The sequence below is a fragment of the Brienomyrus brachyistius genome, unplaced genomic scaffold (genome assembly GCF_023856365.1).
Source record: "Brienomyrus brachyistius isolate T26 unplaced genomic scaffold, BBRACH_0.4 scaffold84, whole genome shotgun sequence".
NCBI classification, from domain to species: domain Eukaryota; kingdom Metazoa; phylum Chordata; class Actinopteri; order Osteoglossiformes; family Mormyridae; genus Brienomyrus; species Brienomyrus brachyistius.
Genome location: NW_026042359.1, coordinates 625,265 through 648,139, shown reverse-complemented (window position 1 = coordinate 648,139; position 22,875 = coordinate 625,265). Strand labels below are relative to the sequence as shown.

The window sequence follows — 22,875 nt, the reverse complement described above, 5'->3', positions numbered from 1 at the left end:
GGGTTTGCCACTTCTACGAGGGGACACTGCCATTCTACCTCCTCTTGTTCTGTGTTATTTTTTGGATGCCATTGTACTTTAGCTGTGGCCAAATCTTTTACAGGATATAGAGAGGGATCAGACCCTCGAGTTAACATGCGAGATGGTTCCACCCCCCCCCTGCTTCTTGTCTATCTGTGGCTGGAACCAGGCACCGGAATTTGTGGGGGCGGTGGAGGAGCTGGAGGGGCAGAAGGTCTTGCTGCCGTTTCTTCGTCTAGTGTGATTAAAGCCACCTGCAGTTTTTTCTCCTTATTTCCCTTTTTCTGTTGTCTCTTATTATCTCTTAGTTTACTCTGTTCTAACCATGCATCAGGGAAAACGTATTCCTTTTTTCTATCTTGGCCTTTTTTATTATTGGTAGTCTGTAACATCTCCAGTTTTAAGTTTCCCTGTAACTTTAATATGTCTGGAGTATGGAGTTTTCCTTCAAACCCATGTTTTTTCCTCCATCTCTGACTACTTATTTGTCCTGATCCTGGTTTATATCCTTCCATAAACTTCTCATCTCCCTCTAGTTTGATTTGTTTACTCTGATTTTTTCCCATTGTTACCTTTTATTGAATACACTACAAAACATAAAAAATCCTAAAAGCAAGTCCCTGGCATGAGACCTCAGGAGGACACCAACACGGCCTTCTACTGCTCCCTATTAGAGCAGCGGTGTTAGTTTTCAGGGATGAAACCCGTCCTTTATCCTTCAGTCACCAGTATGTTGTTGCTTTTAGGGTGGATCGTGTAGGTTAGTCTAAAACCTGTAAGGACACATCCACATAGAACGCCGTACACTCTCTCCCACAACGCCTACTTTCGCTCCCGCTTAATTTCGGCTAAGCTTAACCACATGCATGCCTTGGCCACCTACTCACTTAGGTGCCGTATGTCTCACTTGGCCACCTATTCACTTAGGTGCCGTGTTTCTCACCTATGTAGTGTGCTCTCTGTTCCGTCACCGAGGTCCTTCAGACATCACCAGACGTCGAGCGCAGTTCTAACCACCGGCCTGATAGCGAATTCACATCACAGGTCTTTCTTGCACCCGACTTCGAGTGGCTGTCGACAGACTTCGGTGTCGCTTCTCTCGGCGTACTGGAGACGTCTTCGGGGTTCCTCGGATCCGGCTCGAAGGACCAAATTCTATGTTGGGGAAAGCGCCCGGCGTTTCCACCCCAACTCCACATTTACGAGACACACACTTTATAGTTTTTACTTGCAAGGGTACCCACACTCTCTGCAATGCAAACTACAGCAGAATTTGTTACAAAGGGTGGTTCCCCTTGACTCCTTTATTTATAGTCAGTGGGAGGCGCAAGAGTCATGCAGAATAGGGAGGTGAAAGAAAGTTCTGGTTTTGCTAAGGTGGGAATGCTATTATTAATATAATCTAAAGTATGAGGCTAGGGGAAAACAAAATAATGTATATACATATTTACATTCATTGCTGATCATACAGGAGTGATAACAAAATGATTCATAACAGTTTCTTCAACCTAACACATTCTCTGTAATATAAGTGTGGGTAGGTTACTGTAAAATTTGGACAAATCTTAAACTTAAGATGTGTAAGGTGTAGCGATCAGGGAGTTCAGTATAGGACTAAACATGCAAGGGAAGAAGTAGATAATTAGTGAAACTTTTGACCGGACTGGAGATCTAAGGAGTCATACACAGATGTATGGCACAGCAAATATTTTTGTCTGCTTTTCAGATGGTTGACGTGACATATTTTCCGACGCGCGCTCTCTGTCCGCTGGTGGGAGTGTGCTCACCTGTCTGCATCGGGGCGGAAGTCCGCCATGCGCAATACAGAGAGCAGAGGAGAATTGTAAATGTGCGACCGTGTAGACGAGACAAAAATGACAAGCATTTGTGTAAATAAGATAAATAGCATAAGGCTATTTAGTTTGTTTAATAAAAGGACAATGTATGGACTTGTTCTATAGGAAAAGTAACCTTAAGAACATAAGAAATTTACTAACGAGAGGAAGCCATCCGGCCCATCAAGTACTTTTGGAGAAAACTTGCCTAACAGCTCAGAGTTGGTAAAATCTTATCTAGCTCTGATTTAAAGGAACCCAGGGTTTTAGCTTGCGCTACACTAGTAGGAAGACTATTCCATACTCTAACTACACGCTGTGTAAAGAAGTGCTTCCTCAAATTCGTTTTAAAATGTTCTCCTGCTAAATTCCACTTGTGGCCACGAGTTCTAGTATGTCATGTCACTCACCATCCAGACCTGTTAGAATCTTATATAACTGGATCATACCCCCACTTAGTCTCCTTTGCTCGAGGCTGAACAGAATCAGCTCAACTAACCTGTTCTCATAAGACATTCCTCTAAGACTGGGAATCATTCTCATAGCCCTACGTTGCACCTTTTCCAAGGCAGCAATGTCCTTCTTAAGGTATGGTGACCAAACCTGCACACAATATTCTAGGTGGGGTCTTACCAAGAAATTATACAATCGTAGCATCACTTCCTTTGACTTAAACTCCACATAGCTGAGATGTAACCCAACATTCTATTTGCCTTTTTTATTGCTTCCCCACACTGGCGAGAGTGGGACATGGAAGCATCAACATACACACTGAGATCTTTCTCATAATCAGCTACCTTTATTTCAGTGGAACCCATAAAATATCTGTACTTTATATTTCTGCCATATTTCTGGATGTGGCAGTGTGTGAGGAGATGGAGACTCTGATAAAGTATCATAAGGCTAATTAGAACACAGAAAGGCGTAACAAGAAAAGGAGTGAGCAACTGGAGGTTCTGAGGTTATGGCAAAGGGAGAGGCCTGGAGAAAAGAGCAGAAAGTGATGAGAGAGTGATGAGTGAGAATCAGGCAGGAGTCAAAGGTGAAACAGAGCAGGAGGAATTACGACTTCCTCTGTATCAGGGACTGTATCTGTTAGTAGAAGGGCCACCTCTGATATTTAAGGGCCACTTTCCAGTAATAGAGGACAAGATAAAGTTCAGAGAGGAAGAAACAGAAGGATGAAGAAAGTTGTTTATATGGGTACAGGGAAGTGAGCGACCTGTGGCGGCAGACCGTGAAGGAAGGACTGCGAGGGAGTGATATAATAATAGAAGGCCAGGCATGTGGGTTTAAGAAAAAAGGGGGGGATATAAAGGTGGGGTGCGGAGCAAGTGGTAGGGCTACAGAAGGGCTGATGCATCTGATGGACAGCCCTAACCCTCCATGTAGAGGATGGAGCCAGTTTCAGGAGAAGGAGATAGAAACGGAGAGTGAAGAAGGAGTAGAGGAGGATAATGCAGATCATAGAACAGTGGGAAGCAGGAGGGCTGTGAGACCCCCGATAGGGACACTCTGATGCTCCCCCTGGTGGTGAAAGGAGCACAGACACAGTATGTGCCATGGGCAGAACAGTCCTGGCAGACGGAGCTTGAAAATGGATGAAAGTATTTGAGGAGGAAACTATGGGACGGCTCTTGGTGATGGGGGACATAAAAGCGGTTCAGGCTTGTGTCCTGGGGGTAGACGGAATGGAGAGAATGCTGGCAGTGGTGACAGGGACTGGGTGTGGCTGAAATGAAGGTGGAGCCCGTAAAGGAGGGGAGAGCCCAGCTGCCTATCTGCAAGCCCAAGAAAAGCGGTGGAGCACTGAGGCAGAGCAGGACCTGCAGGATTCGGTGTTCAGAGGTCTGTACCGGAGGGCTCTGCAGGACACGCTCCCGAAGCCAGTGAGAAGCAGGCTAAGGCAAGTGGTGGGACTTATTACTATTCCTGAGGAGCAGCTGATACACGCTATTGACTTGTACAGAGAGGAGGAGGACTCTGCTGAAGAGCATGAGAGGGAGCTGATGAAGAAATTGAGTCAGTCACCGCCAAAAAAACAAGGCCACTAATTGGCCTCCGGTTCCTAATTAGAACAGATGAGTAGATACAATGGATGGGGGTTTCCTCAGAGGGCACCCATTTACAAAAGCAGGTGCAAAGCAGGTGGTTTGGGTGCCGACAGAACATGAAGGAGTGCAGGCAGCGGCAGGAGAGAAGCTGGTAAGGAGTCAGTCGAGTGCAGAGAGTGTAGGAGATTTCAGAGGTTTGTGGTTGTGGAGCATGATAGGAGTGCAGTGTGAAGGGAAATAAAGGACAGAGGAATGTTGGCAGGAGATGGAAGTGCCTGAGGAGGTGTGGTTCCGCTTTGGAACCCCGCCCCTCCCATCTGTGGTCAACCTTCCCCTTCTCAGTCTCTTATTTCTGGCCAGACGCGAGATCTTCGTGGTTTATGCAGCGTGCAAGCGTTTTTCCCCTCCTTGTGTTCCTGTCTTCCTGTGTACCGATCTCTGCTTCGCCTCCTTGGCTCCGAGTCATGCCTGGCGCGCTTACTGCCATCTACCATCAGCCGATCTGGATTACCGACAGCGTCTGCCGTTTCAGCCCTCTGACAGCCGATGCCGGACTCCCGGTTACATAGGATGGATGGATGGATTCGAGCTTGTATTTGAAATAGAAACATCGCAGCGGTTCTCAGGCAAGAGCTGGACATATTTATTTTTCAGCTTGTTTTTGGGAAAAGCAAGAAATATAAGCTTTGTGCGTCTGTACTCTGGTCTTACTCCCTGCACACATTGATGGCACGGAAGGACAGTCACTGCAGTCACCTATTCTCACACTGACTTTCTCCTTTAAGTGCTGATACTGCAGAAGAATATAGATCATTTGCTTGCTTGCTTAATAACCACAAGCACCCATATTGCAGAATGAATGAGACTGAAGTGGATGGAAGGCCACGTCATTCTGTCTGCAGTGAAAGAAATAATAGCAGGAGTTGGAATTGATTATGATTATGGAGAAAATGGCTGGCTGTGGTGAGAAAGTTGTGGAAATTTGTGCCAATTCACATCGGTGAGAGCATAAAGGGTAATTTCTTTCAGTATGGGACGAATTCACATATTTGTGTGAGGAAGGTAACAAAAGTTCACTAAAGTACACTATATTAACTTTGAATATCCTTAATTAAAATATTATGTACAGTATAACACTGCACCTTTTAACAGGCTGCATGTCTGGCAGTGAAGGTCACATTCAGTTTGCTGAATGTATTCTGTCTTAAATGGTCGGCCTATTTTTCCTTCTGCTGGATGATGTACCCAGTTATCTTATAAACAAAGAGTATAATGAACAAGTTGATGTTCTGTGTGTCTGATACCTGTACCTGTTTGGCAAAGCAGTATATAGTTACTGCCTACATTTTTGGCTGTGCATGTGTGATTTTGATGGGAATATTATATTTTTATATCTGTGTGTAGATTTTTTCAGCAATAATTGAGTTTATCCTTCTGTACAGTATTTAAGGTTTTGGTAATTCATCATTTATTTGTATTTGTGCAGTGTGCAGTTACCAGGTTATAAATAAACAAATAAATAAATGTGACATCAGAAGAGATGTACAATGACAGTAAAATGTGTGAAAGTAATGGAATGTGAAAAATGTGTGTGAGTCTCCACATGTATAAAGCGGCTGTATACCATAAGGAAAAGGAGCAATGGATGAATTACATAAAGTGCTTACTGTCCAAAACGACAATGAGTCATGTTCGGCGTAACATAAATATTCAGTGAGTTAACCCTTCGAACTCGACAAACGCAAGATGCGTTTTTCGCACCTATTAATCTGAAGCTCTTAACTTTGGATATGCATAATGCACAGACAAGAATCATATGTCTTTGGAATCAAGAGAACTATCAGCTAACTTCACCAAGTCACCATATCGATGCAAAATCAAAGATTTCTGCCTGGCACTAAGCATGTATTCCTCTGTCACGTCACCGGTGGGAAGTAGGACCCAAATGCAAGCTGTAGGGCAGAATCCCCTTCGTGGGGAGTTTTATTGACAGGCAGGTTTGGGCACAGAGACGCAAACAGACAAGGACACAACTGGAGAAGATAGGACTGGGCACTTTACCAGACTAAGGAATGGGAAAACACAAGGAAGCTGATAGTGACTGACAGAAGGGGAGGAACATGGGATGAGACTAATAGACACCAAGCGTGGCTCATCAGGGAGGAGAACTGGAGGGTAAGGTTGACTAAATGGGCAAGACATGACAGTAAACGCCCCCCTCCCAATCCTGTGCCCTCCGGGTACAAGGGCATCATTGAGGGGACACACAGACCAGGGCAAAACCAAGGACAACAGGGGAGACTAACCCCCAGGACACAAATCATGACAGGCCAGGTAATCCAACAGGGATGCTGACTATGGACCAAAAGACAGACAGTGGGTGTCAGTGGGTAAGTGGGAACAAAGGACACAGTAGAAGGAGACAAAAGGGAGGGATTGGGCATCAAAAGGACCAAAGATGGCACAGGGACAGACAAGGCAGGACACAACCAGACAAGACAGGCAAGCAACGGAACCAGTGCAACAATAATATGGCCAAGAGAGGGGAACCTAAAGCGGGAAGCAAGAGTGACTGGAGTGGGGGCTGGAACAGTGAAATCGGGCTAAGAGGTGAAACCAGGGAGAGCCACGGGGAAGCAAGACTACAGACCAAAGACTGAGGTATTAGGAGGGGCAAGACACTAGGTAGCATGGGAGGTAAAGTGAACAGTTCAGGGCCTCTGATGGGCTCCGGGGTGCCGCAGAAGGGTCACGGCCAGGGGGGCCTTTGGAGTCCTGTCTGGGTCTGTAGAAGCTCCACTCGTCTGCGGCAGCCGAGGGAAGAACAGCATCGGTAGACGGCGAGGGGTTGGCAGAGAGAGGGTGTCGAGGGGCAGGCAGGACAGGAACTGGACCAAACCAGGGACCCTGCAAAACAAAAACACAGGCCAGTACCAGCGCCATGAGGAGACCGGATGTGGTTCCTTTTGGGAATCATTGAATGGGATACCCTGAAAGACCATCTTGGACCAAGCCTGGATCAGGAGGCAGGTCTGGGTAGCATAACCTCGTTTTTTCCTCCTGGACCTCAGCTCACGACTGGATTTCCGTTGACCCTGCCGTTGTCACGGCGATAGCCTCCTCGGCTGGGGAAACTTTGGCCACGGGGCTGACACCACGGAGTGGGACTCAGGGCAAGACCTGGAGGCTCCCACTCCATGTCCTCCGGGGGAATGTCCTCCAGGTCAGCCCCCTCTGGGCTGGCATTGTCTGGAGAGTCTGATGCCAGGCTGGTGATGCCTTAATCCATACTAAATGTAAATAAACATAATGAAATTTAAAAGAATAAAATGGTAATTAGAGGAAAATTTTACGTGTAAGTTTTAAAAAAATGGGCTTTTCCTTTTATCCAGATGTCTGCAAGCGCTGTGACTGTGATGAATGGTGACGCATGAGATCCTGAGAATGGGCGACGCTTCCAAGGATGGGTGGCAGGTGGCATTTCCCAGGAATTACAGGCAGGAGATGCCTGAGGAGCTCTCCTGGAGGGAAGACAGAAAGAGAAGAAGGGAACAAGCAGAGGCTGTGGGGAGAAAAAGACTGCAGAACCAGTTAAAGTTGTACAGGTGGATTGTACAAATGCCCTCAAGTCTTGGTCCATGAGGGTTCCTGTTTTTAATTTACAAAAAAACAATAAATTAATTTTAAATAAATCTTAAGGCTTATCATTTACATCTTTCTAGTAGTTAAAACACATACAATCAAATAACTTGCCTGGTGATTTTGGAACTTCCGACTCCAAAGCAAAATAATACAGATTACAAGTACATGCATTATTCTACTTGGGGAAAAGGGATAAATTAAATAAAGGGTTAACTTTGGAATCTAAAACAAAAACAGCAATATCATATCAAGGGTCTTCAATACCTTTTTCCTGTGTCTGCTCCCTTTACATGTAGATACTGATATAAACACGTACCTTTAAAATATATTATGTTTAGTTTATAAGCTTATTTCATTATAACAAACAAGCACAATCCATAAGTGCACTAGGCCTAACACATGGTTCAGAAGCCTCCTACCCCACCTTACACCAGCCACATGGACACCATCTGTCCAACTGGGCAACTTCAGCGTCTTGTGCCTCCTGAAACGCCACCTCAGTTTCTTCTTCTTCCTCACATCCTTCTTCCTGAATGGTTTCCAGCCATGATCTGCCTCCTTGTGACACAATAGATCCCAAAGCATTCCCTCTACTTTTCTCTCCTTCTCCCTTAACCTCCTCCACATTCACTCCTACCTCACATCCATTCTCCTCACCTCCATTTACCATATGCATTACATTCATACCAGCCTCCGCCCCCTCCATCTCACCATTGGACGCCCCTTTCTGATACCTCCACATTTTCCCAAGTAGCCCTTCCCAATCCCTCCTTATCCCCCCCAACCTGGACAGTGGGGGTGTCGCTCGTGAGCACTCCTCCACACCGTCTCCCCAGTCGATCACCTCGTCACACAGGTTCCAGGCATCCCAGTACTGGGTGTTGATCCAGGCAACCGCTGTCTGAATTTGCTTTCTGAGGAGTAAATGATAGATAGCTAACCAGCTATTTACAGTGATAATTAAATGAATAAAGACCAGACAGATCTTCAACCATACACAAAATACAGTTGCTATAATTATTATAATCATGGGCATAAATTTTATTTAACAGTAGGGGGGGACAATAGATATAAAATTTCTCATAAGCAATTTTTGAAGGGGACACAAATAATACAGTCAAATTGTACTTATGAAGATTTGTCCCCACAGTGAAAAACTTTATTTCTGTCATTATTATTGTAGCATGGAGACTGTGTCATTATGCTTATTTTCAAAGTTTTTCTCAGGTTCAATGACAAAGCAGATTTTTCTTCAAAACTATTTATTGCATTTTTTGTTATGTTGTTTACGGTCAAGCCATCAACATACAATAAAATTTAAACATGACTATTATTGTGAAAAAGATATAAAATAAGTAATGTTTTGTATCAAAATCAACAATTAAATTATCGATTTACAGTAACTGTTCTATGCAAAAAAAAAAACATCTGCAATTTAAAGCAAACTTACATTAATGAATAGACACTAAACAAAAGTACCAAATGTGTTTTTCCTGGTATCACTGGGCCCCACAAACTCATATGTTGTTTATGTTAAAGTTGTCCAGCTCGTCTTTCTGCATATTGCAGACTAACAGACTGTTAAGTGCATCTTGGCCCATAGTAGCCCTTAGCCATGTCTTTAGTCTGCGCAATGCACTGAAGCTCCTCTCAGCTTCACATGAGGACACTGGAACCACCAACAAAATTCTGACAAGGACCTCAATCTGGTCAAACAAGCCTGAAGGGCCAGTGCTTTGGACAGGATCTTAGTCCGTATTCAATAAGCCTTCAGGTGAAAGGAGGTGTAAGAATAAGGATCTTTCCCCTTTTTTAGCATGAGAAATATTAGCTTGGGCAAGAGGTTCAGGTTGTTGAACATGTCCAATAGGAGAGAGGACAACTGGGGCCATAACTTTTTATAGAACTCGGAAGGAAAGCCATCGGGTCTGGGACATTAACCACTTTGCGAAGCAGCCGCCATGGTGGTCAGTTCAGTTACAGTGAGAGTGATAGTGACATCTAAATCATTCACAGCCACACATTCCTATGAAGGAATGGCTAAATCCCTAAAGAAACTATTGAACTCTAGACAACAAGTGAGAGGAGAAAAACTTGAATGCATTATTCATTTCTAGAGGATTTGCTCGTAATAATGAGACCTTGTTTGCATCAGTAGTTCAGCAGTATGTTGAGACACTAGAAATTCAAACTCTGCTTGTATCGTTAGATGCTCCTTATAAACATCATCAGATAGGGAGAAACATATCAATTGTCAAGATCTGCTTCACGCTGTGTTAAATATGCCATCTTCTCCTTCCACAGCTTTCTATCATTGCTTACATATCAGATAATCTGCCCACTGGTATCAGTCTGCAAGGTTTCCAGCGATATGGAAACAAATACATCTGGAGATTTATTTAAAGAAAGAAAATTGGCAATTTGTTGTGAAATAAAATCAACAAGGAAAGCAACTGAGTGTTGAACCGTCAAGGACACCATGTTCTAACAAAATTTTCGAGGAGACTGGAGCATGATCTGAGAAAGCTATTTTATCATAGCTACTCAGATATTGAGCAAGAAGTCTTATCAACTAAGAAATAGTCAATTTGGGTAAACGTGTGATGAATCTCAGAGAAAAAAACTATACTCTTTTCGAGTGGGATTAAAAAATTGTGAAAACACCTGACACATTAAATTTGTTGGTAAAAGAATTGATCGTTTCGACAGATTTTGAAGGCAGAGCTATCTTGGGGGATGGATGATCCAATTTCGGATTAAAGCGACAATTTAAATCACTCCCCAAGATAAGGTGATATTTAGAGGTATCAGGTACCAGTGAGAACAGACGCTTAAAGAAAATATCATCACAATTAGGAGCACATGCGTTAGCCAATAGTACAGGCGTAATGAACAATAAACTAGTAATTATGACAGATCTCCCATTTGGATCGGGAATCCACATCAGATATGCAAAGAACAAAGGGAATAGATGTATGCAACAATATTGTTACATCCCTTGCTCTACAGCAGAAAGATTGTAGAATGATAGATGTAATCTGCCCATCCACACCTGTCGTCTGATGGTTTAAAATGAGTTTCTTGAAAGAGCATCATACGAGCCCTTCAGCGATAAAGGTATTGCAGTATTTCACTGTGTTTGAGAGGATTATTAAGGCTGTTATAGTTAAAACTAAGCAATTTACAATAGTATCCCCCCACACCTCCCTGGTGAGTCCCAGGTTAATCATTACTAAGGCGTACTCCTAACTGAAGTCTGCTATGAAAATTTGGGTTGAAGGCTGTGGCGCAATATGTTAGACTGACTGAAATAAAGCAGAGAAAACGTAATATAAAGAAGTAAGGAAAATAGAGGTTAAAATGCACGGTAATTTCTTGTCATATCGCCGCAAATGCACATAAAGTACGTACGAATTCACACTGTTACAACAACCGATTGCTGCACATATCGCTTTTGAAGGTGAATGCGTACTTACCAGTTGCTGAATGCTGAATGCTTACCAGTTATATCCATCCCTGCGTATATAGCTAACAGGATGTCAAACACCATTGCTGTGCTCTAGAAGTTGCAAAGTAACTTGCTTGCCTGCTAGTGGCACTCCAGTACATTTCTAAAAGCATGCTCAGGCAGTGCCATCTTGTCATATGTGGAAGCCTCAACAAGCCAAAATCAGCTACTTTTTTTTCCAAAGTACAAAATTAATTTGTATCAGCTAAATGTATGAGTGTTTACAGCCACCGAGCTTATCTTATTGGAAGACAAAGCAGGACATTCACGTATCATGTAATTAATTTAAGAAAGCGGTATTTTGCCTCATTACGCATGTATTTAAGCTGCAGTGTGGTGGAAGCTTATTACCTTTGAATAACATTCCTTTAAATATTATGCCTCGGCTCCATTTGCTTGAACAAAATAACGCTTCCTATTGTACTGAACATTCGCTATACAATTTGTTTTTATGAAACTTTCTTTAACATTTAAAAGAAAAGTAGAACTTTCTACATCTGAACTACATAGTACGTCTTCGACATTCCCCGGAAAAATGGACTCTACGCACGAGTTATGACGTAATACGCACGTAGCGTAATACAGCTCATTAGCCAGTTTCAACGTACGTACTATTACACTAATGTTAAGCGGACAGTGGGAGTAGTTTCCATAGAAACAACGTAAATATTCTTTACCGTTTGCAGTACAGCAAACTCTACGAATGAAAATGGCGCTCAATTGAGCAGTTTGTTAGCTCTCCAAAATTTCGTTTTATTCTTCAAATTATATTATGCAACTTTGATTATTTTCTCTTTTATACTATACTAATGTAGTACATGTCGATAAAATTATTGCATGTTTTTAATGTCATTAAAACTTGTGGTCTTTATTTTTATTGGAGGTGTTCTTATATCGAAGTGATGATGATAGACAGCTATTTGGTTAGTAAAATCTTCCCAAACTTCAAAAAATGTCACTGATCCCTAAAACGGCGGTGTAATTTGCCGGGGTGTCCACGATAAAATATGCGGAATGGTGGGAGATTGGCTATGCGAACGGAAATCCGGCACTAAACAATACAGACAGTTTTCTTTTTAATACGGCGCGAACCCGTAATAAACGGGACGGTAGGCACAGCCCGCCCCCCCCCCCCTTGAGCACTGAGCGCGGACGGTACCGGTACACTGACCGGGGGCTGGGAACCCTTACGGTAATGGATGGTAAAATGTTTACTTAAAATGTTTAAGTAATTTGGGGCATTGCTTTCGTAATAAGGTAAATGCTTCAAGCTGACTATTACATTTTTAAAAAAACAATGTTGCACAGAACTAAAAAAATACTCTTAGTTTTATCAGTGTTAACACAGTTCTCAGTAGCATTCATCTGGGTTTTCACTTGTGGAGGGCTGTTGTTTCCTATTCCATGTTAGTTATAATCGCTAGCACAGTTTTTTTTTCTATAAACCCCACAATTTCCATTTCCATTTTCCAAACCGCTTATCTTACTGGGTCTCGGGGTGTCCGGAGCCTATCCCGAAAGCAATAAACCCCACAATTATTCATTATAATCCATCCATCCATCCATCCATCCATCCATTTTCCAAACCGCTTATCCTACGGAAGGGAGGGAGGGAGGGAACATGCCCCCCCCCCCCCCAATAAATTATTTAAAAAAACGCACTCTCTATTGTGAAAAATATATGTATGTATACCTAAAATAATTGTGTAGGTAGAAAATAAAACAAACGCAAACAATGCCTTTAGAAACAGTTGCGTCCCCCCCCCCCTTCCTCACAGTGGTTTGGCCCGCTGCCTGCTTTCCCAGTTCATCTCACCTACTCTACACACACGAGTCAGGTGTGTGGCTGCGGCTCTATTAATGTTGAACTCCAATAAGTAGAGTATTTTATTTAATTTAAATAAAGCGATTATCTTTAATGTAGTTAATGCAGACTCATTCATAAATTAGTTTCGGCAAAAATGCTGATTACCGATGTAATTTTCCATGAATCAGATATATTAGCGATTAAAATATTACTTATTTAGTTAACGTTCGCTTGTTTACAATAACTTGTTCCCTAGTGCACTGCAACTAACGCGCCAGAGCCGTTTCCAATGCATTGTTTTATTTGTGACGACTTGGCATAATATTAACTTAACATTAACGGCCACAGTTAGCATATTGTTTAGCTGTGCATTTACTAAATGAGCACTGTGCTACGTCCGAACTGACCCCACTGTATTTTTTTGTATAATCAGTTTCTATTCTGTTCTTAAGTGTCTTAATTCATTTTAAATACAAATTTAAACCTTTTTTAATTCCTTGTTTTTATTGTTGTGATTATTTTATGATAGTTTTACTTTCTTTATGTAAAGCACTTTTAATTACCATTGTGTATAAAATGGCTACAGCATAAATAAACTCGCCTTGCCTTACAGTGTCATAAACTAGATAAAATGACAGAGAAAAGGAAAATGGACATAGGAACATTTTTCAGTGCACCTAAACGCCAAGTAACTACGAAAAGTTCACATATTATGGCAATTTGGCTTTAAGAATGGGTGCTTATCATACCTGTCAAGTTTTGGATTTGAAAATAAGGGAAATTTTCCGGCGCCCGCCGCGAGCAGTCCCACCACCCCAACCAAGCTGCAGTATCCCTTACATTTTAAGACAGGCGACAAGAAAGCTAATCACCACTTGTCAACCACTTATAAACTACAACTGGCTTTATGCACAGCTGCACTACTTCCTGAACTTCAAAGGCAGCTCCTTTGTTTCCTGTCTGCCATTATTGGACAAACTAATTAATCCAGGTGATCAGTTTGTCCAATAATGGCAGACAGGAAACAAAGGAGCCTTCGTTTTTCCCGTTGAGTATTTTCGTGCAATAGCGGAGTCATGTCAGCTACACACTTGTTGAAGTCATCATGGAAGGAGAAAGGAATGTTGTTTTTGGCACACAGTATTGCCATTTTTACCTCTGCACTTGTGACCTGGTCTGCCTCAGTGGCATTTCTCGTCACGAATGCTGACATCGCCTGGGCATGTTTTTGTGCCTTTAGCCGGCGCTTGTGCTTGGCGGATTTGTCATGCTGGCAACATCATTCCTTCCCCCGTGTGCGATGCTAAAGTCGCAGTTACAAATTTTACAAAACGCGTGACTGCCCCCACCCTGCTCTTCTTCAGAAAAATTAATTCGTTGTCTCATTGATCGCGGTATTTACACGAGGGTTTTGGTTTTTTGGCAGGAGTGCCTTCCTTCTCTGTCCTGGCGTCCATCATCTGTCTGTTTTCTTCTTTTTTTCCCATGTTTTTTTCCCGCGTAGTAGGCTACTGTAGGTGGTAGTTATCGCGAGGCTAGTGACAGAGCTCAGATTTTGGGGGGGACGTTTTTTTTTTTTTTAATAACGCAGGTTAAAATACGGGAGATTTACGGGAAAATACTAATACGGGAGGACGGCGGGAAAGAAGGGTAAATTACGGGACTTTCCCGGCCAAAACGGGATACTTGACAGGTATGATTCTATGGCAAATGCCAATCGAGCTCCATGGTGCTGGGCAGTGAGCACAGGGCCCATTAGAGGATGTTGGACCCTCAAGCCAACCTCATGAAGTCCAAACAATCAGAAACATTCACACCAGTGGCTTGATGAAGGTCATTTTGTAGGGCTCCAGCAGTGTTCATCCTGTTCCTCCTTGCACAAAGGAGCAGATCCCGGTCCTGCTGATGGGTTAAGGACCTTCTATGATCCTGTCCACCTCTCCTAGAGTAACTGCCTGTCTCCTGGGATCTCCTCCATACCCTTGAGACTGTGCTGGGAGACACAGCAAACTTTCTGGCAATGGCACGTATTGATGTGCCATCCTGGAGGAGTTGGACTACCTGTGCAACCTCTGTAGGGTCCAGGTATCGCCTCATGCTACCAGTAGTGACACTGACCGTCGCCAAATGCAAAACTAGTGAAAAAACCGTCAGAAAAGATGAGGAGGAAAAAATGCCAGTGGCCTCCACCTGTTAAACCATTCCTGTTTTGGTGGTCATCTCATTGTTACCCCTCTAGTTCACCTGTTCATAATTTCATTAACACCAAAGCAGCTGAAACTGATTAATCACCCCCTCCGCTACTTAACTGACCAGATCAATATCCCAGAAGTTTAAAAGACTTGATGCTATACTCTAATTAAAAAGTGTTCCTTAAATTTTTTTGAGCAGTGTATAATCGTAGCATCACTTCCCTTGTCTTAAACTCCACACACCTAGACTTGTAACCCAACATCCTATTGGCCTTTTTTATTGCTTCCTCACACTGGCGAAAGTGGGACATAGAAGCATCAAGATACACATCGAGATCTTTCTCATAATCAGCTACCTTTATTTCAGTGGAACCCATAAAATACAAGTACTTTATATTTCTGCTCTCTGCATGATTATCTTACATGTATCTACTGTATGTTAAATTTCATCTGACAGGTATCAGCGCAGTCGCTAATTAAATCCAGATCCCGTTGTAGCCTCTCCGCTGCTAGATCAATATCTGCTACGCCACCCACCCTGGTGTCGTCTGCAAATGTAGCCAGTTTACTGTATGTATTGCTGTCAATATCATTAATGTAAATTAGGAACAGTACTGGTCCTAAAATTGAACCCTACAGTACCCCACTATGAACACAGACCCACTGTCATGCCCGGCTCATACGATCGTTGTGTGCCACGCCCCCTGATTATCCACGTGTTCTTCCCCTATCATGCCTAGCTGTACCTTGTCGTTTTGCCATGTCTTTTGTCTATATCAGTCCACATCTTGCCCTGTCCGATGTCCGTCATTGATGTTAGTGCTGTTGTCATGTCCCGTTCTGCCCATAGCCGTCTTCCCCCTAATAAAACCCCAGTTTTCCCCGTATTCTACCTCCCTGCTTCGTCCTTCCCTGCCTCCTTCCTGCCAGCCTGCCCGTCCGCACCCGCAAACTCTGATACCCACAATATAATAATATTGTGTACAGTACATACTGTAATCAATGCAGAGGTAACATCCCTTCTCCAAATTCAAGTTTCTGGCTATGTTTACTGTAGGTCCCAGGGGAAGGGGTTGCACTAAACCAGTATTTCAATTGATTACGAAAAACCTTAGTGCTTAATTAGCAATCACCGATGGTTGCAGCGGAATTTCTGAAGAGAACCGTCAAACGAGAACAACGTTTATCCAAAATGGGAAATTTATGACGCTTTCACAAACTAGATAATATGAAAAAGAGAACTTTATTTTAAGTATGCAATGTCAGGAGAAGATTCAACTCCGACCTCCAGCAGAGCTTCTCCCATGTCCTGGAGGACGCAGGGGACATTGAGTCCGAATGGGCCTTGTTCCATGCCTCCGTTGTGGAGGCGGCTGAATGGAGCTGTGGTCGTAAGGTGGTCGGTGCCTGTTGTGGCGGCATTCCCCGAACCCGCTGGTGGACAGAGGTGATGAAATGATGGAATGCGGCTTCGGCGGTCATCGAGGCAAAAACTCAGGTGTGGGAGGAGTTTAGCGAGGCCATGGAAAATGACTTTGGGGTGGGGGGTGTAAATGAGGTTACGTACTGGGCATGCTGTTGTGGGCAGATGGGTTTCCTCCTTGGTGGCCATCAGGGACTAACGAGGTGAAGCGTATTTTATGATGCGGGGGTGCGCAGGCACTACGCAGCAGCTGAAGTGTTTTCTGGCTCTGCTCATGTCCTGCGCACGATACCAGCTGCCTGTCCCCGCATCATAACACTCCACCTTGTTTGTTACCCTAAACCCATCGTGGCCGCCCATCACAAACAGGAGGTCGTCCACCACTGCGATGCCAAATTCACTGCGTGGTGTAGACATGGGGGCCACAGCATGCCAGCGGTTTGTGGTATGGTCATAGACCTCCATGGTCTGCAGGTGATCAGACCTGTTGATACCGCCCACCTGAGAGATGCCAAAGATTCATTATCACTTGCTTGCCAAAAGGATGGGCAAACATCAACTTTCCCAAAGTCATGAACTCTTAAGCAATTTTCACCCTATGAAAGCAGGCTCCTTAGAACCTCCCATTGTCTATAAATGACACAAGCTTATATACACATGTCAACCTATATGCAATGAAAACATGGATTTGGGCAACAGAAAACTTGTATGATTCGGTGAAAACTGTGAGCCATCAAAAATGACTCCTTATGCTAATATATTTTGCTTTTTTATTGTTATTACTTAAAACGAACACTTGAAGCTAATCAGACACTGAAAAAAACAACAATCTGACCAATTATATCTAGAACTAGAGAAAATAATTAATAAAAAATCTAAACTTTACAGCCCGAGCTAGTAGCAGAGACCCCCAGCAGATCCATTTATAACCCAGAAATGAATGCAGGGAGGCTAAAGAGGGTAGCATATATGTTTTTATGTGTATTAAGATAAGCCTTTGCAGCAGGTATTTCTGGCATTTAACTGTTATGTTTGGTTTAAATGCATCACAATGAAAGACACAGCAGCAAAGACAAAAAAACCATGAGTCTTACAGGTAAAATGTGAGATTTGACACAGAAAGGAATCACTCACCGCATAGATCTTCCCTTTATACGCCGTGACTCCAAGGCTGTGACGGGGAGTGCTCATTGGAGTGATCAAGCTCCATTCGTTAGTGAGTGGGTCAAAGCACTCCACTGTAGAAAGGCTCTCTGTTCCACTGTGGCCCCCACAGATGTATATCTATGAAAAACAATTTAACTGTGAACACCGTTATACTGTATATGACTGGGGTTTGGAGGTTACAGATGAAGTTCATTGTGACTCAAAAATACAAGTATGTGCTATGCATAGTGTATGACAGGGTTCCCCAGTTCCGGTCCTGGCGGAACACAGTTTGCAGATTTCCCTTCTCAAACACACCATAATCAGCTAATTTTCAGGTTTAGTATAGCTGTTTGAAAAGGGAAATCTGCAAAGAGTTTTCAATTCTGCTCCCCCAGGAACAGAATAAAGGAAACCTGACATGTGAACACCATTTCATCTATCTCACAAGTCTTGGATATGACACCACAGCACTACCCAATGTGCCCCTAATGGAGACCAATAATGCATTTATCCAAATGAACTAAATGAATTATCCAAAAAAACTCAGTAATCTGAAGAGAAAGAGAACTCATGACTGTGTAAAATACTCAATTTCAAGGGGAAGATGAGGGTAAACACAGTCAGACGCCCTCCCATTACCCTACCTTGCCATTCAGGGTGGTGGCACTGGCATCGCTTCTCCTCTCATTCATGGGCTCGATCTGGGTCCATTCGTTGGTTACTGGGTTGTACCGCTCTACTTTATTGAGGGGCCTGAAAACAATATGGCCACCCATGGCGTAGATGAACCCATCGAGCACAACCACACTAACATTACAGCGATGCCAGTGCATGGGGGCCATCTGCTGCCATTCTCGTGTTATCGGGTCATATCTGCGCACGGAATTAATGAAGTGTTGGCCATCAAACCCCCCAATGCAGTACACAAATCCATTATGGTACACCGTGCCATGACCAGCTAGGTTGCTCTGCTCCTCCTGCGTGATATCCACCCAGCGGTCGGCCCGTGTGTCATACGCATCAATGCAGTTAGTAGTGCCCATGTTCCATCCACCGACAGCCAGCAAAACGTCAGAGGGCAAGCGTGGGCGGATCAGCGGGTTCTCAAAGTCAGAGAGTGGACTTTCATCATCATCATATACACAAGTCAATGAGAACATAGTATAACTATACTCACCTTGGGCAACAGAACTGAAATGTGGGCCTCTCGGGTGGCAGGCTCGTGCTCGATCCACCGGAGGATGGCGTGAAACACCACATCCTCTTCTCTGACATTCAGTTCATGCCCCGCTCCATGATGTCACAAAGTTCTTCGAGCGTGAGTTCTAGGAACTCGTTTGAGTTGATGGCAACCTCCTTGAAGTTCTTCAGGAGGAATTTGAATGCAGACTGGTGCAGCTCATTGAGGCAGTAGACTTCTCCGATTTTGACAAGCCCAACACAGTTGTCAAGGCAGAGATGCTCATGCAGGAAGTCACAGCAGCGCTGCACGATGCCCAGGACACTGAGATAATCAGCAGCTGCCAGGAGGTTCTCCACATTGTCAGCTGTGATGACCACAGAGTACGTGTAGGCGTACTCGATGACCTGCCTCAATGTTTCAGGGGAAATGCCTGGGAGTTGGTACTCCCGCTTTCCTGAATCACTCCAGTCACTGGAGAACAGAGCCCTGAAACACAATCCAGAAGTGACTCATCTAATAAATATGGGTTTTGCAGGCAAAGTTAAATAAGGGGTTTTCTAAATCTTCTGAACCAGGGACCCCCAAATGGAAATAAACCAGAGATAAGGACGCCCCGCTACAGATGATCACATAGGCATCTAAGAACTAGAGACCAGGGGCTTTAACTCTTATTTTTCCAACATTAGCTCCCCCTATAATATTTTTCACTTGGGCTGGTGGGCAAGTGCCCCGGAATACTTTGTTTTTGCCTGATGGACATGGTCCCCTTTTTATATATTTATACCATTATTATTATTATTATTATTATTATTATTATTATTATTATTATATGTTAAACGTTAAGGTGGTACTGTATACTTAAAAATATTTCTGATCAGCACTGACCTACATTAACATAATTTAATATAATATATATTAATATAAACTTTCTGTCATCCTAGAGCCTTATTGCCAAGGAGAAGTCATTGCTAACGAGAGAAAAAAACGGACTCCTTGCTGTTTTGGCATCGTCATATATGAGCCACAGCAACTTACTGGAAGTAGGAGCTACAGCCACACAGAATCACTCTATGGGCGTTGAACTGAACACCGTCTGCGATGAGGACCACGTCACAAAGCTGTCCTGCGAGCCGAAGCTTGTTGAACACTTCGAAAGCCGGGGACATCAGTACTCGCTCCATGTCGTGTGCCATCATTATTCAAAAATGTGGATGTCTCGTCTCTCTCTCCTTTTTATACCACTCGAAATGACGTGTACATACGTTCTAATACGCAAAAACCGCACTTTTGCGTCACAGTGTTCTAAGATACCGTAACGTTTATTTTTAAATCTATATTTGAGATTCGAAATTGATTGGGGGGAAAATATTTTCTATGCGCAATCAGCTGTACAAGAAGAACAAGTTAAATGTTTTTAACATCACTTTTGGAAAATGTATACCGTGCTTATCTTAGCATTTACGTTTTGTATTATGTGTGAATTGTCAAATCACGAATTCCCGAAATAAATAAAATAGTTCCTTAATTAATAAAAAAATGTTTTCATATTTTTTCTCCTCGGCTACGTTTCTAAAAATGAAAAACAAAAAAGGTCCTTTACATGACTGTCAGGAACGAGGCTAAAGTTCGTATCTTATTCCCTAGTTTCCACCTTAAACATAAGCCACTGAGCAACAAATGTCCACAGGACATTATTTTATGGGCTAAATCTGGTCGGCCCGTTGTGGCCTTTATTTAGAACAAAAATGGTCCTTGAAAATTGGGCTGCGTAGTCCGTCTGTTTGGGTCCACATTTAGCACAAGGCGGACGTATTTTTCGGACCGCAAATATCCCCAATACAGTCATGAAAACATATTGCAGCAAGTGTGGAATTATCACAATGATTATTGTGCTGTGTACAGTACACTTCACCCAAATCCTGAACACTATTGCATATAATCGATTATATATTATAGAGCAGTTATGTTACAATCAAGGTACAGTGTGCAATATCACTCCATGAGCTATTGACCATTTTCCTGTTTTATGATCTTTTCTTGAGAAATCGTTTTTTTTTTTTTTTTTTTTGTAATTCCTCACTTCTGCCGACTAACTTTAGTTTAATATATTTCCGTGCAGGTTTTTAAGTTTGTTTTCCTGCAGCTTCGCGGCACCCATCGTTCTTGCGCACCCCCACACAGATGGACGAGTTAAGTTAGAAGTGGATGGGAGTAGCGGCAGGACAGATATTCCGAGGGCACCCATTGAACGATGTAAGTAATTATTATTTCTCGTTAGAATTCTCACTTAACACAGAATGTTGTGTTTGGCTGAAGTTTAAACAGTCGAGCTGAATTGTGGCAAGATAAGCTGAAGCTGTTCGCGTCCGTCGCTAATGCTCGCGCCATGACTAGCCAGCACATAGTGAAATGGCGAATGGATTTGGCGACATTTTCCGTTTGAATTGAGCACAGAGACGTAGGTGGTGTTTTATTTGTGGCCCTGCTTTTACAGTGGACGAGTAGCAAAGTGAAGTTGGGATCAGCTTGCGTCTTTTGCAGCTAACATCACACTCGATATAGCCTAGCGCAGTGTATGGTGGAATCGTCATTTTGGGTGTACACAACGCAAGAGCGCACGAGTGTTTTATATATTTATATATATATATATAAACAATTCTACTCTGGCTGAGTTTTTTTATTATTATTATTTTTCATGCTATACTATATACAAACGTTGTACAAGTACATCTTAGGATATAGTTCACTGTGACAATATAAATGGTAGGAGAGAACTGAAACAGCAACGACTGTGTTTATGTAATTATTTAGGTCTGTGTATAATATCTTACTGTATCTAAAATCCCAAAGTAAATTAATTATTTTTACCCACCCACACACACACAAGACATATTAAGGATTGTACATTAACATATTTTATCGTAAAAAAAACTGTTGTCCGAACCATACTGAATTTAACTGGATATAGATATATACACACACAAACAAACATAATAACTAACATATAAATTGGAAGAAATATAACTTTACATATAAAACAAGCACACACAGAAGTCAAAATATGACATACATATAAAATGTATGGTCGGTTGATTGCCAGTTTCTCACCGGTACTTGTGACTAGTGACATGGTGTATTGCAACAGCAATAAAGGGTTCTCATCATCATCTCATCATCAAATAGAACTTTAAATATAAAACAAGCATGCACAGAAGTCAAAATAAGACATACATATAAAATTATTATATTAAATAAGTATAAAAGGCAGATACAATTAAAATGAGGCATTCCTAAATGACACAATTAACATGATTGCACTTCGCACAACACACAGTGATATGAAATAATTGTCATCTAAATCAGGACCTTCCTTGCCTTCCTTGATACAAAGTCATCAATAATGTCATATGAAATCTGGCCAGCAATTGCATGATTAATGCTGATGATGGCAAGGCCAGTGAGGCGTTCCTGAGACATAGTGGACCTCAGATATGTCTTCACAAGTTTCAGCTTTGAAAAGCTCCTCTCTGCTGAAGCCACAGTTACAGGTAGAGTAACTGCAATTCTCAGAGCAATGCACAAATTTGGGTATATTTCTGAGAGTTCGCTGTCATGCACAAAGTTCAGCAGCTCAAGACAGGTCATAGATTTTGATGGTAAGTCAGACGAATTCTTAATCTCCTGTGCAAGCTCTCCGGCATCCAAGTCTGATTGGTCCTGAAAAAGCTAAGTAGCACCGAGGGTCTTACACTGTTCAGTGAGGTCATCATTTGAGAGATTTGGAAAATGTGTCAGTCCTCCAAATTTCTGTCCCACATTTTCCAATGTGGTGAATCTCTCTTGGATGGAAGACACTGCAGCATCAACAACAACATTAAAAAAGGTCACCTCCAGGTTCTTTAAGTCATCACTCAATGGCTCATCAAATGATTTGTGAGAGAAGTGCCGCTTTGTAGATCTCTGTCTTTTCTGCTGTAGAACAGCCTCTACGTTCATGTCCTCACACATATCCTTGGCTGACATTTGTGCAGATGCAAAGCCTGTTGCCCTGTAGTTGCGAG

The 22,875-nt window shown here is 42.8% G+C and overlaps 1 protein-coding gene and 2 long non-coding RNA genes across 3 annotated transcripts; all 3 read right to left on the bottom strand.

Moving 5' to 3' along the window:
* Positions 1 to 5,865: 5,865 nt before the first annotated feature.
* On the bottom strand, positions 5,866 to 7,098 carry LOC125727007 (uncharacterized). The gene is made up of 2 exons (XR_007388500.1): positions 6,900 to 7,098; positions 5,866 to 6,817 (listed from the first exon to the last, which is right to left on the bottom strand). It is a non-coding gene; the product is annotated as an uncharacterized LOC125727007 (long non-coding RNA).
* Positions 7,099 to 7,289: 191 nt separating this feature from the next.
* On the bottom strand, positions 7,290 to 11,612 carry LOC125727003 (uncharacterized). Its single transcript, XR_007388494.1, has 3 exons — positions 11,412 to 11,612; positions 8,397 to 8,466; positions 7,290 to 8,110 (listed from the first exon to the last, which is right to left on the bottom strand). It is a non-coding gene; the product is annotated as an uncharacterized LOC125727003 (long non-coding RNA).
* Positions 11,613 to 16,483: 4,871 nt separating this feature from the next.
* Positions 16,484 to 18,793, bottom strand: LOC125726999 (kelch-like protein 10). Its single transcript, XM_049003555.1, has 3 exons — positions 18,276 to 18,793; positions 17,617 to 17,766; positions 16,484 to 16,983 (listed from the first exon to the last, which is right to left on the bottom strand). Exons 1-3 carry the CDS (start codon positions 18,789 to 18,791, stop codon positions 16,678 to 16,680), a joined length of 972 nt encoding a protein of 323 aa, XP_048859512.1. The 5' UTR covers positions 18,792 to 18,793; the 3' UTR covers positions 16,484 to 16,677.
* Between the last annotated feature and the right edge of the window lie 4,082 nt (positions 18,794 to 22,875).

What these genes read in the sequence shown, in the direction of transcription:
- LOC125726999 (XM_049003555.1), bottom strand. Translation starts at nt 18,791, where the DNA reads ATGTTCTCATTGACTTGTGTATATGATGATGATGAAAGTCCACTCTCT. An exon ending in CCACCACCCTGAATGGCAAG is followed by an intron (nt 17,767 to 18,275) that starts GTAGGGTAATGG and finishes TGTTTTTCATAG; the next exon opens with ATATACATCTGTGGGGGCCA. An exon ending in ATAAAGGGAAGATCTATGCG is followed by an intron (nt 16,984 to 17,616) that starts GTGAGTGATTCC and finishes GGCATCTCTCAG; the next exon opens with GTGGGCGGTATCAACAGGTC.